At 39.9% G+C, this 16,880-nt stretch overlaps 1 protein-coding gene across 1 annotated transcript; it reads right to left on the bottom strand.

Annotated features, from left to right (window-relative positions):
- Positions 1-4,519: 4,519 nt before the first annotated feature.
- On the bottom strand, positions 4,520-9,706 carry LOC121743006 (autophagy-related protein 3). Its single transcript, XM_042136179.1, has 10 exons — positions 9,400-9,706; positions 8,707-8,777; positions 8,252-8,368; positions 7,979-8,142; positions 7,803-7,888; positions 7,678-7,729; positions 7,443-7,508; positions 5,927-6,054; positions 5,242-5,345; positions 4,520-4,811 (listed from the first exon to the last, which is right to left on the bottom strand). Exons 1-9 carry the CDS (start codon positions 9,558-9,560, stop codon positions 5,249-5,251), a joined length of 942 nt encoding a protein of 313 aa, XP_041992113.1. The 5' UTR covers positions 9,561-9,706; the 3' UTR covers positions 4,520-4,811; positions 5,242-5,248.
- Between the last annotated feature and the right edge of the window lie 7,174 nt (positions 9,707-16,880).

Raw genomic sequence — 16,880 nt, 5'->3', positions numbered from 1 at the left:
CGGATGAGAGAGATATGGCCGTTTTACGAACACTGCGCTGTCTAGAAAATCTCACGCGGCCGGGTGAATTATTACCCTGTAAATACACCCGGCCGGGTGTCTCAAATGGAGCAGAATCTGGTCGAAAATCATCACCCGGCCGGGTGAATTTTACCCTTTATAATTCCACCCGGCCGGGTACGTTGTTTTGACGTATTTTTATGCCAAAAACGCTATTTTTGAAGGGGATTAAGAGGAGAAGAAGCCTAGGGTTCATTCCACACCACACCTAACGCCTCCTACACTCACACACCACCCCAAGCACACCTTTGAGAGAGAGAATTGAAGATTGAAGACTTCCAATCGGGAGATTGAAGTCACCTATCCATCGATTGATCTCACAGGAGTCTTACTATCTTTACTTCATATATTTGTTGAATTCATTTGTTTTGAACATGGTTTTCTCTATAAACATGAGTAGCTAAACATCTCTTGTAGAATTCTGGGTGATGATGCATTGATTTCATAGTTTTTATCCGATTGATTTTGTTCTTGCCTTGCTCTTGTAGTTATTTGATTATTCTTGGGTTTATTCCTTTCAATTGCTTGATCACCACTTGATTGTGTAGGATTAATTAGATTAATCGGGAGATGAAATAATTAATCCGGAAAGAAGAATAATTCACACCTTAATACAATAGAACTCGGGAGAGTTGAGGTTTTGAGTGAGGTCATTGACCTAATCGAGCTTTTGGGAGTTAGGAGTTTAGGATTAGAAGGGGACTTCGATCCTAGCACCTAATCTACATGTTTCTCACCACGGGAGGGGGTTTAATCTATAATTGTGGTCGGCTTAGTAACTCTAGAGACACCAAAAGGTAAAGCGAATTGACTGGATAAGAGCTTGGAATTGTGCATCGGATCCTTGAGTTCTGCAATTTTCTCCATATTATCTTTTCACATCCTTTTTACACCGTGTTTCCTTGTTCTTAATTGTTACTTGCTTACTATATGCTTTTATTAGTTGTTAGAACAAGCCAATCTTTTCTTGATTGTCTAGATAGTAGTTGATTTTTGTTCGTGGTAGTTAAGTGATACAAAATTGTCTCTGTGGGATACGATACTCTTGCTTACTAATTGCTACACTAGCCCCGTACACTTGCGGGTATCACTTGTGTTAAAATAAGTTGCGTCAGTTATGTGTTTGACGGGGGGTCTAGGTCTCACTTGGTGGGTACTGTTGTACTTGGCTTCGTAATAGTGAAAGAGAGCCCGCAAGTCGAACTCAAATGTTGTTTGGAGGGTTGGGAGGTGGGGGAGGTTTATTTGGAATGTTTGGGCTAGGTTTATGTAGTTGTCATCGTCCTCGTCATTCGATTGCAAAGCTCGGAGTGGTTCAAGATCAATAGAAGCCAAATTGTTGTAATAAAATTTTAAAAATTTTTAAAGTAACAACTAGTATCCATTTTGGATCCAAAACTTTTGCAAGCAAGAAAACCGTTGGGATCTCATTGAAATACTTGAGCCATTTTTCAACCATGTAATATAAAACACACATTAATTCAAGATTATTTGCGGAATTTTTTTATTGCAGTTTTAAAACCAAGTGATATGTACATGCAATGTTCTAAAACACGAACGGATGTGCAATAATACACACCCGATAACTTAACGGTGGCATTTCTAAAACCTTTGAATAATTTAAATAAATTCATGCTTTGATCCCAACGAGAAGAGGTTAGATATAAATCATCTACAGGGAAAGTTCTATAAAAATCAACCAAATATTCTATATGCTCTACTGTAGAATGCAATATATCATATGTAGAGTTCCATCTAGTAGACACGTCTAAAGTAAAAGTTGTGTATCTTATCTTCTTCGAATGGCAATACTTCTTCCACGCCTTGCCAATTTGAGGCTTCCAGAGGATCAAGGATACAGCTGTTGTAATAGGTTGAATATGTCTTTGCCATAAAGACAAAGCATCTTGTACACATAAATTTAAAATATGACACTTACCACTTATCACCGGGGAGCAAGTCGCAATTAAATCGGGTATACTTGCAGTGTTAGCGGTTGCATTATCAAAACCAACCGAAAATATTTTGTTGCATTAATCATAATCATTCAAAACTTGAATAATTAAAGATGCAATTGCTTGTGCGGTGTGCGGTGAAGGAAATTGTCTAATACCAATTAAACGTTTATTTAAAGACCAACATTATCTTTAAAATGACATGAAATTCCCATGTAAGAATTTCTTTGGAAAGAATCCGTCCACACATCAGAGCAAATATTAACTTTGTTCCCCAAGTTGGATAGAAATTTTTCAACTTCTCTTTTTTTATCAAAAAACTGCCGGTTGTTAGATCTTTGAGCAGTTGAGGGTGTAATTCTTTTTGTAGCAACATTAAAAGCGGTTTGCAAAGTAACTTCATATTTTTTGTCATTAAAAAAATTAAACGGCAAATGTTTCATTGCCGCCCATCTTACCATAGCATCGGTACCATTTTTGGGATCATATTTAAATAGAGGCGTACCTGTTTGAGACGATGAGCCGGCAGGGAAGTTTATTTGGCTTTGGGACTTAGTATGCCCATATTTCACGGGGTGTTTTGTCTTCAAATGGCGATGGAGAGTACCATATCCCCCACCGGTTCCAAATGGATAGACTTTCCCGCAATAGTTGCAATATGCTTTGAACTCATTTGTCTCCACGGTAGTGGTCGGATCATTAGGATTTGAAATTACCACCGGGACCTTCTTGTAATGTTTGGTGAAAATATTGGATTTCAACTTTGGAGGCATCTTCTTCTTTTGTCGTCCTGAAGGAGGAGGAGCATCGGCCTCCTCATCATTTTCGCCAACTTGGCCGGCGCTAGAAGGGGGAAATTGATGCGATCCATCATCGCCTTCGTCCGATGATAGATTCACATCGTATTCGAATTGCGAAGCCGAATGTGAATGCCCCCTTGTTGGTCGTCGTCGGCGAGGGAAAGTAACAAGGCCGCATTTCGATCTTCTTCCTCCTACGAAAATTATACAACTAAGTAAAAATACTAACACAAAAATAAAACACATAGACACATAGATGTTAAAAAATGAAATTATGAATTTAATAAAAATGAATTAACAAAAAACATAAACATATTAGAACTTACTTGCGCTCGAAGAGCGGCTCGCCTTCCCACCTCCTCCGCAACTTGTGCTCTAGTAGGGGCACGTCGACGACGAGTATCACTTTGATCTTGGGCAATTCCCTTGCCCCGATCACCACCACGACGAGATGAAGACATGATATTTATGGAAATTGAAAATGGAGAATAGAGAGTAGTGTGATTGTGTGAATATGATAACGTGAACAACGTGAGTAAATTATGAGCGCAAATAACGTAAACAACTTGAGAGAATGATGATGGAGAATAGAGAAATTGAGATTGAGAAGAGAAATTCTTATTAACACAAGAATGAGGTGAGTAGAAATGAAGAGGATGGAGGTATTTATAGGGGAAAATTGTGATTAAATAAAATAAAATAAAAATTCAAAATTTCAAAGTTTTGAAAATCGGCGGTTTACCACCGGAACCGCCGGTTTTTCGGTGGAAACCGCCAGTTTCATCAACGGTTTTCTGACGAAAACCGGCGGTTCCTGACCGGTTTCTGAAAAGCCTAGGGTTAGGTCGGAAATAGGCCTGAAAAGGTGTAGGGAACCGCCGAACCGCCGGTTACGGTTTTCGAAAAATTGGAACCTGAACCGGCCCGGTGGAACCGGCGGTTCTGGTCACGGTTCGAACCGCCGCCGACGGTTCTGGTTCCGGTTCGGCCGGTTTGGTTCGGTTTTGGGGACCTCTAACAACAGAGATGACAGTAACTTCAGTTTGTCGTTTGTCTATTAAAAGAGCATCTTAATCACCATGCAGCCTTGTTTGAAATTCTTAAAATTCTTTGTAGAAACTTTTGATGGGCAAATTAAATCGGCAGTCTACTACATATTTGCATTTCTAAATATTTTAAACAATGGTAGTTACGTTTAAATCTCAAATTCTGAATATCGGAGTAAAGTAAACAGGAAAGCATCCATTTTTCGATTTGTTGCAAATTAGGCTGTTTTTTTTGCTGAAAGAGTTTGGAGCTTAGATTAATTATCGATACTACAACTTAAAACTAATTCAGGATTGCCTTGTTGTCGTCTTCTATTGCCAATTTAATGCTTAGAAACTTGATGTGTCATAGCTATAAGATATTTCATTATTACAATAAATTTATTTCTTGCCTTAAAACTATAACTAGTACTGCAAGATTATAGATTCATAGATAGTAGTAGTATTTGGCATGGTATATGTATACTACTACTAAAATAAATTTTTGGCACTAGTATTTAAATACTCCGTATATAATTCATAAGTATATAAAATGCTAATCAGGTCAAAAATAGCTTGGCCATCAAACTTATCTTCATCGTCACTTTCGGGATAAAAAATAAACAATTTCATAATATTAACAAGAAGTTATCAAAGACAATTTTCTAAACCAAAGTCATAAAATAGAAACAAAAATAGACTTCAATCACCAACATCAAATATAATTTTTAATCTTGATTCTTGTCTAAATATTTTTTTTGGTTTTTTTTTTTATTTTGCCATATCTTGACATAATTACAAGCACGCGCATACCAACTTAAATTAACGTATGCTAATCGACATCTATTTACATGGATGATAATTCAGTAATAAGCAGATAGAACACTACGCGAATACGAGCTTCGGTGCTTCAGAATATCGACTGCAATCTGCACAAACCAGACACGGTGCTTCAGAATATCGACTGCAATCTGCACAAACCAGACACGATAAAATGTTAGAACCACACCATACGTCCAATAATCTGCTGAAGTGAATCGGGAAAATAAACTGACACCGCTTAAATTCTTATAAAATTACGAAACAAGTATAAACACGACCCTTAGCACCGTGCTGCATTCATCATTCGATTTTGAGGACATTTTCATATTTCTTTACTACACAAGGCATCAAAAGAAGCTACGCCTCATGTATCTTGGTATCATCTTCAAGCAAACATATTCTCAGATATACAGTTTGATATAAATATAACACATAAATAAACAATTGCACACAATCTACTCGAAAAGGCATCATTCTGTAAACCATGTTTAGCAATAGTACATGTACATCTATAACAGAAGCAATGATATGACGCACAAGAGAATGTGGGATAATGAATGCACGTAGAGTTTAATATACCTTAGAATTAGGAGCTCGAGCTACCAAGATCAAAGTCTATGGTGTAATCGTACTCTATGGTAGGAATGAGGGAAGCCATGAATTTCAAGAATAAGAAAAGGTACCTGATATGAAAAAGAACAATATAACCCATCAAATATGGTAATGAAGGCAACGGAATATTAAAAGTTAAAACGCAGTGCAAAACTATAGTCCAACTAATAGTGTCTCCTACATAGGCTGCCAAATTCTTTTCTTTTTTTTCAGAAAAGAAAATACACACGTGACTTTTTCCTGTCCTATCTGGAAAAATTCCAAGAACCATCAAATGTTAGAAACCTTAAGCTTTATAGGTGAACAATAGCTTAAAATACATGAAAATGAACATTAATAGTATAAGAAAGTTGTTTGCTACAGCCTACAGGGTCCTTGAATGTTTCCTAGGCGCCAACTAGCACCTGGCAATGTCGGCAACATTGCCAATATCATCATTAAGGGATGATAGAGGAGATGGACATTTGCTTCTTATTGATCTCAGTACAAAAGGTCAAATTCAATTTGCAGACTCTTTAACAAAGCCCAAAACTTTCTAATATGCTAGACAAGGAGCTGAATAAGCTTTTTTTCAATGCAAACAAGCAAACAAAGAGATATTTTGTACTCATAAAGTAATGGGCTTTAGAAGGAAGGCAAGAGAAAAACTTACTTGTCAACTTCAGGCTCTACTCCACGTGACATTAAAACATCAATAATTTTTTTCATTACAGCCCCATGGCGGCATGGATGTACTGATGCATGCTTTCCAGGCAAGTGTGGATGGTCTTCAATGGTTACCTGATATACATATGAAAAAAAGCTACTGACAATATAATGATATATCAAAAATATTAAAGGGTCAAATAATTTAAATGGCAAATTATCACCCTCGTAATGGATAGAACCACTGCAAGTTTCACTATGACAAGTGGCATGGGCAAGAAGCTAAATAGTTCAGAGTAGCACTAATGTGTTGATACAAGAGATTCACTTTAACTTCAATCAATGAGAAGTCCAACATGGGATTTATGGGCATAATCAGTGTCCGAAGGTGACTGCCTGCTCACCTAGATAAATTTCAGAATGTTAAGGTGGTGAAGACGGGGAGCATGATGAGGCTACGAAATTTGTCTTAATGATCTGAGGTGCTTGGTCGGAGGATATGGAGCTATAAGGAAGCATGCCAATGTGCCATGTGGGATAATGAGTCTGAGCTGTTGGGACAATTTACCTTGATGTCTGCCTTGAAAACAGGGCTGCTTGGGAGGATAAGGGAATTGTTACGGACAAAGTTTACTCAAGGACATGAAAGGCATGAACTTAGCAGCAGCAGACTATTTGTTTTCTTCTGTTATCTGTATTTACTATTTGCTTAGTTAATCTTATGACTCACTGCATAGACATTAGACATGGTAAGGTTTGCCACAACTAATAGATCACAAACCTACACAACATGCCCTCCTCTGTTTTAAGACATCATCATCCTAGCTATGCCACCTTCCCCACCTCCACAAACATTATATAAATATAGAATCAAAGAATTCACATTCACACGCTTTTCCTGACCTTCTCATAACTAGGGGTCAGTATAAGAAATTTTACTATCCTCCAATGACCTTATAGAATCTTTAATAAGTTGACGGGACAAACAAATAGGAAGGGATAACTTGTCCATCACTGGTTGCCCAATCTGTACGTTGGTCCTTGTCCTTGCTTCCATATGAATATAGATTACAAAAAATTAGGAAGTAGTAATATCCTACTCCCTCCGTCCCATAAAAATATGGGCAATGAGTATGGCACGGGAATTAAGACAAAATTGATAAAGTAAGAGAGAGGAGGATAACAGTATAGTAAAGTAAGAGAGATGAGGAGAATGGTAGTTAAAGTAGTGTTAGTGGATAGTGGGTCCTACATTATTAAATTGATATAACTTTCCAAAAATGGAATGCTCATATTTTTGTGGGACGGACAAAAATGGAAAGTGCACATATTTTTATGGGACGGAGGGAGTATCAGTTATCGAGTCTTATTTTACCATATGAAGTTCGGAGTATGCGGAAGAAAATCACAAATTAGTGACTAGAAACTTAAAAGCATTCATTCTAAAAGAGTTGATGGCAGCTTCCAGATAATAAGTACCAATTCTATAGCACCAGAACCAAAAACATACTGCATAATCTCACCGTTTTACGTGCATGGTCTTGACTAACGTCTTCAAGAACAAGTTCTGGTTGCAAAAGCATCCTTGACTGCGACACATAAGGACGTCGATGGTTTAATAAAATGAAAATGTCATGTATGAAGAAATCAAACATACACAATTGCATGGTTTAAACAGCATGAAAAGTTAATGTTAACGAGGCAGGCAATCATAACTTGAAAGTATATAACAATTAACTATGATGTCTGAATGCTGACCTCGTCATATCCAGTGAGCCAAACACGAGGCGTTTGGTAATATTTGTCATACCTGACAGAGAAGACCATAAAGAACGATGCAAAATGACAGCTGTTTCAAGGAATCAAGATTCAATACAACTTACGTGATGCTGACATCATATGTTCTGGTTCGTAGAATGTTGTCATCATCAGGCTCATGAGCCACAAGATATGTAGTCTGCAGTGTTGCCTGCAAAAAGGAAATTATTGCTAAAGAAGAGCTGTGTGATTTTTTTTGAAAATACCATAGTGACAATGAGTCTGTAAATCCTTAACTTACGGGATCATTTTCAACAACGTTGTCCGCCTCATCAAATTCTTCCATGTCTGGAATATCATCTTCCTCCCCTACAAAGTAAGATGGGATTGACTGGATAGTAGTGTTCTTCTTGGAGATTTCTAGAGCCTCCATGGAGGGCACATTATCATTGTCATCCGTTTTTTCTAGACACAATAGACAGGAACCAAGCAAAAGTAGTAATAAGTAATAGTACTAGCTATTTAACCCTTTCATATATGAAAATAAAAAACATTATAGAACTGGCATACATACCTTTAGGTTTTCCATGAGTTGCCAGCCAACCATCATTATCCTCATCGTCAACTAAAACCTCACCCCCCGCAGCTTCATATTCTTCTCCAATTGAAGCAGCTCTGCGAAGACAAGGGACTAATGCCAAAGAAAAATAAAATATATCTCAAGAGTCAAGAACAAGTAATCAACATCAAACACATAAATGCACACTCATCAACGAAAATGGTATGATTAGATAAATGATTTTAAGAGATTGCCAGGCATGAAACTACTTGACATTGCCCAGGTAAAAGAAGAGTTCATTTCAGGATAACGTCATATCTTTCCAAGAGAATTTTTTTGTTTTTTACCCGAGAAAAAGTGTAAATAATGAAGAAGATATTGAAGACAGCGTCAAGATAAAGTTTAAGAACTTACATCAAAGACATTTTCAGCACAGAATAGTACATACATAGAGAATGATAGCCACTAACCATTTCTAGTTATCAAGAATTGCTTGTCTTGGGGCAAATATGACTTCCTTTTGCCCGGATCGCCTGATTCCCTGCACAGAAAAGGGAAAATCATCAAATACAACATACTCCCTCTGTCCCACTATAAGTGAGTCGTATAAGTATTCCTTTTTTGGCCATTGACACATTGCCTTTTTTAGCAAAAGACAACACCTTTATTCTATCTTCGTCTCTCCTACTTTATTCTCACTCCTACTTTATTCCCTCTCCACTTAACCCACCAAACATAAATTTCTTAAATCAGTGCCGCACTTATAATGGGACAAAGGGAGTACTTAAATTATCAGAAAACATTATCAAATAAGAGCAAATTTTGTAATCATTCCCGCGGAAAAAACACAAGACACCAAGCAGTGCATAAAGGAAGCAATCCATCCCATTCGTTTTGGATCTCATCGTAAAACGATCCCAACTTTCTACATTGACAATTGACATCAAATTCGGCAGCTACAAATATTCCGGATGATGCACATAACATCTATCCCATACATATTCATATTGATACACATATAAACAACCAAGCTTCATCGATTAGTTACGCATACACAAATTGGGGCATTTTAAAAGGGCAATAACTCAAACGAAATTGGGAATTTTTTTCCAAATTTCAGGCTGATAAACTGAGAATGGAGAGGAAAATTGAGTTAGAATTACCAAGACCAGGTGGGGCACTTGGAGACGAGATTATCGCCGGCGAGAATGAATTCGTTGATGCTGAGCACACCTTTCTCTTTGAATGCGGAGACGGTCCGCGGGCTGGTCATTCGCTCCACCGTCCCCTTGAACGCATCGTGAATTTTCTGCGAAAGCACCATCTCCCTCTCCCTATCTTCAACCTGTAGCAAGCGGAAATTTAGTCGGCCGATCAAACGATCGCTTGCGCTGAGTTTGGGTATCTCTGCGAGGAATTTGACTTCCGATTTTAGGTCACAATTTTAAATCCTTTTTCTTCTAAGTACTAACTCTTAGGGCTTTTTTAGGGACAATATTGGAATACATGTGATATTTCTCATTATTATTACTCCATATTATATACTCATTCCATACTAAGATAGCTATCACACTTTCATCTTTTTTTCAAATAGTCTAATTTTTTTTATAATAGTCTATTTTTTTAAAATAAACTCCTATATGAAGAAGGAAATTACAAATGATGTCAAGGGAGTTCGAACTCGGCACCTCATACAATAATGTCTAAACTCCTTGCTGCTAGGACGAACTCGGCACTTCATGCAATAATGTCTAAGCTTCTTGCCGCTATGACAAAGGCTCTGGACAAAAATAAAATGAACATTAAATGTTCCTTTTATTGTTTGTAAAGTCATGAACTTCCAGAATAGTTTGGTTTTTACCATAAACTTTAAATGTTGTACGAAAAGTTATGAACTTTACCGGATTGTGTAAATTTCTCATCCGACCCGACCCGATAGATTTTCGACACAAACTTATCCTACGTGACGCGCGCTAGAGGCGTCACTTGGCATATGACAAATTTATGGTTCAATTCAAATTGTGAAATTAATGCTATTTTTATGCTAAACTCGATTTGTGGAATTTGATTTGTATGTTTATGTCAATTTGTATGTTTTCACTTGTGCTACTTGTATGTTTGCGATAAGTCCAGGGTCAGATATTGCAAAGACAGAAGAGAATAATCACAATTAGTGGAGTTTTGCCAAGTCGGCGCACACCACGCAGGATAAGTAATTGCATCGGAAATCTATCGGATCGGGTCGGATGAGAAATTTACACAATCCGGTAAAGTTTATGACTTTTCATGCAACATTTAAAGTTCATGAAAAAATCAAACTATTTTGAAAGTTCATGACTTTGTAGGCAATTTGCCCTTTCAAAAATAAAAAGTTTTTTCTCAAACATTAAATTCCTAGTTATTTACAACTTATACCTACCATCTATTTAATTTTCTTTCTCTCCCACTTTTTCTTCTTTTTTTCCCTCTCATTTATCTACTTTTGCTCTCATTTCTCTTACTAGTATTTTACCAATTTTACATTAAAACTTAAGTCGTCGACAAATAGATTTTTTTTAATGGATAGAGGGAGTATCTTTTTGGAAAGAAGGTATTTTTCACATTCCCATAAAGACTCTCAAATGGCTAAAGAGTAATTGTGAAGCAACATAACCCCTGGGAATTTTTGCAAATATCGGAATTGTAGTTTTTATTCTATTTGTTGTTAATTGCAATTGAGATTTGTTGTAGTTTGGGCTGAACTCCGACGAAATTCATACTATGTGAATTTGGGCTCAGATTTCAGCAGATTTTGCAGAGGAAGTGAATGGATTGTTGAGGGCTAATTACATTTTTCACAAAGGAAGATTTTCAACCAGAAAGTATAAATATTGTGGGGACGTTAATCATTGACTGATTTTACATTCTAGTGCCGTTTGTTCGGTAAGGATCTCCTCATCCATTTTTCCATATGGGATTATTTTATTCTATTGTGAGAGGTGGAGCAGGAATGGAGGAGGAAAAGTGAATGAGGAGATCCTTACCGCCGTTTGTTCCTATGTCTGCCTTGTCTTTTTTGTCTCGTTTTTCAAAATTTCCATTAGAGGGATTGTAATTGTTTATAGTTTCTTTGTCTCTTAAAAATATATGCATTTTCTATTTCCACCCGTCCCATAAAAATATTAGTATTTTCATTTATGGAAATTTGTTCCCAATTCATTATCCACATGCATCAATTTATTTACTTCCTACGTTCCTTGTTAATTGAGGCGTTTCTTTTCGACACAGAGCTTAAGAATAATGTGTCAAATGTATGGTGAATAAAGTAAGAGGGATGGTTACTTTTTGTCAAAAATAGAAATGACTCAATTAACTTGTAACTTCGCAAAATAGTAAAATGACTATATTAATATGGAACGGATGGAGTACAATTTATACCATTAGGGCACACCATTAAACACTAATAGTAATGTGGATTTCATTATCCACTAACACTATTTTAACTACTATATTTTTCTTCATTTATCTTACTTTACCAATTATGCATTAATTTTCGTGTCATCCTAAATGTCTCTTGTTTTATGAATCAATGAATTGAATATAACGACATAAAGTAAAGTACAAGCAGAACACGGGCATACCCTAGGGATACATGCCTAGAAGCCGAAGCTATGTAAGCCGGTGGGGAGGGGGAAGTAAGCTCTTGGGAAAAGGTATTACAGTCCAGAAAACATACATAAACAATACATGAGTAAGATCAAACAAAGGACGTCACATCGGTCAAGTCTTCACGATGGGATCCACTCGACATACTCCGGTACTTCCTATCATCAATGTGTGCTTGTACTCGTTGCAACCGTCCACGTTACCCCAATGGAGGTAGGGGTAGGGCCTCGTTAAAACCTCCTAGAGATAAAACCCAGTGGGAAAAAGTCCCTAAGAGGAAAAAGAGTACCCCCGTGGCCGAGAGCAACGCTAGACTCCCAAGTGCTTGGTCACTTGTTCATGCGGATAAAGGGAGTATAAAACTGAGTATGTTACCTTCTTCACCTCAAACACCAAGTGCTTGGGTTCGAATGCTAATCCGTCAAAAATCAAGGCATTTTTGCCTCGCCACATCAGGCTGACCATTGCAATGAGGGTTAGTCTTCTAGCCTTGCGGATGCTTGCCACGCCACTACGTTCCTTGAGCATCCACTTGATTGCGCTCGGTATGGTGGTGATATTCCTCTGCATTCCCAGCCAAGCTTAAATCTCCTTCCAAACTGCCCAATTTTTGTGGCATTTGAAGAAAAGGTGGTCCACGGACTCCGTGTGCGCCATGCACAAGGGGCATCGCTGGTCGATGTTCTTGTAGCCCAGTCTGTCCCTCGTTGGAAGTCGTCCTCGGAGAGCTTGCCAAGTAGTGAAGGAGTACTTTGGCAGAACAAAGTCCTTCCACACGAATCGGTGCCATAGTCACCGTTCACCTTTTGGCCTGAACCACTCGTACGCCTCGACCGCTCCCTTGCTCCCGTACCACTGTCCCAGCATCTTCTCCACTTCTCTTCTCGGCCGGTCGGTCAGTAACTCGTCTCGGATTTCAAGCAGCCTCTTGAAGAGTGGTGAGTCCCGCGATCTTGTCGTCCATTCCCACAGCGTCCGATTCTTGAGAAACTCGCTATAGATCCATTTGATCCACATGGAATCCTTCTTCACGTGAATGTTCCACAAGTTCCGCGCTAGAAGAGCCTTGTTCCACGCCCCAAGGTCCCGAAAGCCGAGTCCCCCTTCATCCTTCGGTAGGCAGAGATCCTTCCAAGACACAGGGGGGTATTTCGTACCCCATAGGAACTCTCGGCAGATGGAAATGACCCAATCCCTCACGTTTTCCGGCAGGGGAAACACTTGTAGCCAGTAGCACTCAACTCCCTGCAAAACAGAGCGCACAAGTTCAGTTTTACCGGCATAAGAAAGATTCTTACCTGTCCACTTTTTGGTGAGGGATGCAATCTTGTCGATCAGCGGGGTGTAGTGCATGATGTTGAGCTTGCTCGACGCGAGGGGCACTCCCAAGTACTTCACCGGCAAGGAACCTAACGGAAAGCCAAAAATGCTCTTGATCTCTTCCAAGTCCCGTGTTGGCAGCTTGCCTCCTAAAAAAGGTTAGACTTGTCCTTGTTGATCTCCAAGCCCGAGCAGCCCGAGAATTTCTCCATAGCATTCGCCAATATCTCCATGAACATGTAGTCGCCCCTACTAAAAAGCATAAGGTCATCTGCAAAGGCCAAGTGACTAATCTTTTCTCTCGCACATTTTGCATGGAAATTAAAATTGGAGTTCGTCGTTCGGGCTGCAAGCAAACGAGATAAGTATTCCATGCAAAAGATAAAGAGAGTAGGAGACATATGATCTCCCTGTCGTAGCCTCCTTTTGCCGGGGAAGAATCCGTGCGGGCTTCCATTGATCGCGATCGAGAACCTAGGCGTCGTGACACACTGCATCACCCAATAGACCAACTTCGGGTGGAAATTCAGCCCATGTAGGATGGCTCTGAGAAAGTCCCAATCCACGGTGTCATACGCCTTGCGGAGATCGATCTTGACCGTACACTTGGGAGCATTCTTCTTATCCGCATATCCTCGCATGAGCTTTTGAGCGAGGTGGATGTTGTCCATGATGTGTCTCCCCGGTATGAACGCCGATTGTGCCTTGTCCACGAGCTTGTTCAGTAGCTGCGCCATCCTTCTCGAAAGGATCTTCGTGATGATCTTGTAGAAGACGTTGCAGCAGGAGATATGCCTGTAGTCGCCCACCGTTGGGTTGATTGACGTCTTCGGAATCAGAGAAATAACCGTCGTGTTGAAGTTCTTCAACAGTTGGCCCGTTTCAAAGAATTCCTTAACTGCCTCAGCCACGTCATTGCCGACTCTCTCCCATTGCTTCTTTAAAAATGCTGAGGAGTAGCCATCGGGCCCCGGTGCCTTGTCGTTCCCGATGTCAAACAGGGCCTCTTTGATCTCCTCAACCGTGATGGCTCGCACCAAGTCCCTATTGTCCTCCTCGCTCGCAAGGGGGCATTGCCTAATGATATCCACGTTGATAGGCTCCGGCTCCTTCTTGGTACCCAAAAGGGTCGAGTAGAACTCCACGAACTCACTAATTATTTCCTCCTGATCCCTCGTGATAGTGTCATCTCGCCTGTAGAGGAATGCAATGTAATTGCGTGAGTTGTTCCTATTAACAAGAGAATGGAAGAAAGAAGTACTGCAGTCACTAAGGAGTAAATGCTTGAATTTAGCTTTATGCTTATAATACTCCCTTTCAAAATTCTCGAGGTAGGTGGTCTTCTTCTTCTTCTGATTGGTGATCTGGACCCGAAGGGCAAGGTCTGAAGTGTCCATGTCCGCCTGTTTTTACAGCGCCTCAAGCTTATCCCCGGCCTCCTTGGCCCTCTTTAAGAGCTCACTGAACTCCTTGTACGAGACAATGTAACCTTTGGTGAACCAAGCGTCGTTGAGTCGTCCGTGTACGGTCCTGATGGCAAAAGAGAGTAGTGACGGCCGGTGAGTGGTACGTGTACGGTCCCGATGGCAAAAACTCCGTACTAGCCAAGTAACCTTTGGTGAACCAAGCGTCGTTGATCATGGCCCTATCAATCTTGCTCGAGATAGCATGGTTCGTCCAAGTGTACTTGCATCCCGTAGACATGATGTCTTCCAAACCGAGCAAGGCACACGTGTCCACCATGTTCTTTATCTCATATTCGATTGGGACGGAGCCCCCTACTCTCTCATCCTCGGCGAGCACGTTGTTGAAGTCACCGCTAACGAGTGTCGGCTCGTCCTGCATCACATGCTCAACTAACGAGTCCCATAGAGGGCGTCTATCCGGTATAGTATGTAAACCATAAACCAAAACAAAATGAAACGAATTATTGGAAGTCAAGCACCTGATTTTGGCGTAGATGGCTTGTTCTTCCACTCTGATCGGCTCGAGTTCCACTTTGCTTGGATTCCAGATTAGAAACATACGACTATTTTCGATTAGCTCAAAATTATCCACGACTTTCCAATCTCTGAAGTTGTTCTCAAGGAAGAAAGTGTAGTTCTCTTTTTTGAACTTTGTTTTCAAAAGACCCATTACGTCGATCTTATGTGTTCTCATAAATTCGACGATAGCAGCTTGGGGGGGAGTTGCTACAATCCCCTTATGTTCCATGTGGCGACGATCATTGGGACACCCCGGGATCAGCTTCTAATCCATCCTCCCAATGGGTGGGGGTGACATCCTCTTTCTTGACCGGGATCGGGACTTGGATTTACGTGTACTGCCGGGTTCCACGACCTTCTCGGACCGGCTTTGTCGGGTGTCAGGTCGGCTTCGTCGGGTGCCGGTATCGGTAGGATGGCCTTGTCCGTCGGCCGCTGCCTTCGCTACGCAATCAGTGTCGGCCTCAGATACCGGGTCTTCCTCAGCAGCGTCGTCCATCGGTGGCTGGGCATCCGAAGCACCTTTAGGTTGTTTCTTTTGTTTCTTCTTGTTCCCAGCCCCCCCTTTGGCGGTCATAATGGTCTGATCAGGATGATCCGCCGTGGGGCTCAACTTCCACGGCCTCAATTACAACTCCAAATCCGTTGCCCATGGCGAGCTTAGGATCGGCACCAACACCTTTGCCTCTGTCATCTTCAGGTACTGTCCCTTCCTCATTGTTTTCAGTCTGAGCCTTCTCCCATTGGATCCTAGGGTCACGGCTACGGCTCCGATGCCGTCTATCCGCATTGATGAATGGGCTGCTCCAATGGTGCATTCCCCGGTATGGCTGCCAAGATAGGTGGCAGAACGGCTACGAGGATGTCATTCCCCGGTATGGAGTATTAGTTTTAAATGAAATGTGAGTGGAATGAATTAGTGGAATGTGTGACGCTATTACCATTTATGGTAAAAGTGAACCGGAACTCCTATTCGCGAAGGACTAAAATGGAAAAATGAGACTCATATTCGCGGACGGAGGGAGTATATGTTATTCCACGCATGTGTCCTCTTTTGCTATCATCTTTATCAATATAATTTGCCTTGCCACCATGGGCTGCAAGATGCACACCGAGTGACGATTTTGGACTTGGCATTAAGCGATTCAAGCCATTAGGAAAGTAAAAGAAATCTTAATCAAATGTCAAAGAAGCATGTGCATATTTATGGCGAAGCTAAAATAGAAAAATGAGGAAAACAAAAAAGTCATTTTTAACATGGATCAAGCCTTGAGGGTTTCTTTGTGTAGTTAAAGAGTTGAATTCAAGGTTTTATAGTAGTAGTAAATAATTTGATATATCATTATTTCTCTTTAATTGTTTTAAATAAGAAAAAAAGAAAGAGTCCGGCTAGGCACTGACCATGCCTATCAATTAATTGATAGAGCAGAATTAAAATTATTTTCAATAATAATTCAGCAAACTTAATTAATACTTACATAAGTTCAACAAACTCAAAATTTAATTACATAAAAAAATACACCAGTATTAATATAGACTAAAGGCCCCATTTTGGTCCTTAACATATTGCGATTTATTGATTTTGGTCCAAAACATTATCTTTTGAATTATTCGGTCCATAACAAATAAAAACGGGTCACATTTGGTCCGAATTTGACGGAGCCGTTAAAAGTTAACGGTCACCTGCAATGATC

This window comes from Salvia splendens, chromosome 8, assembly GCF_004379255.2.
Source record: "Salvia splendens isolate huo1 chromosome 8, SspV2, whole genome shotgun sequence".
Classification (NCBI taxonomy): Eukaryota; Viridiplantae; Streptophyta; class Magnoliopsida; order Lamiales; family Lamiaceae; genus Salvia; species Salvia splendens.
The sequence above is the reverse complement of the archived record's forward strand: the minus strand, read 5'-3'. Positions and strand labels throughout refer to the sequence as shown.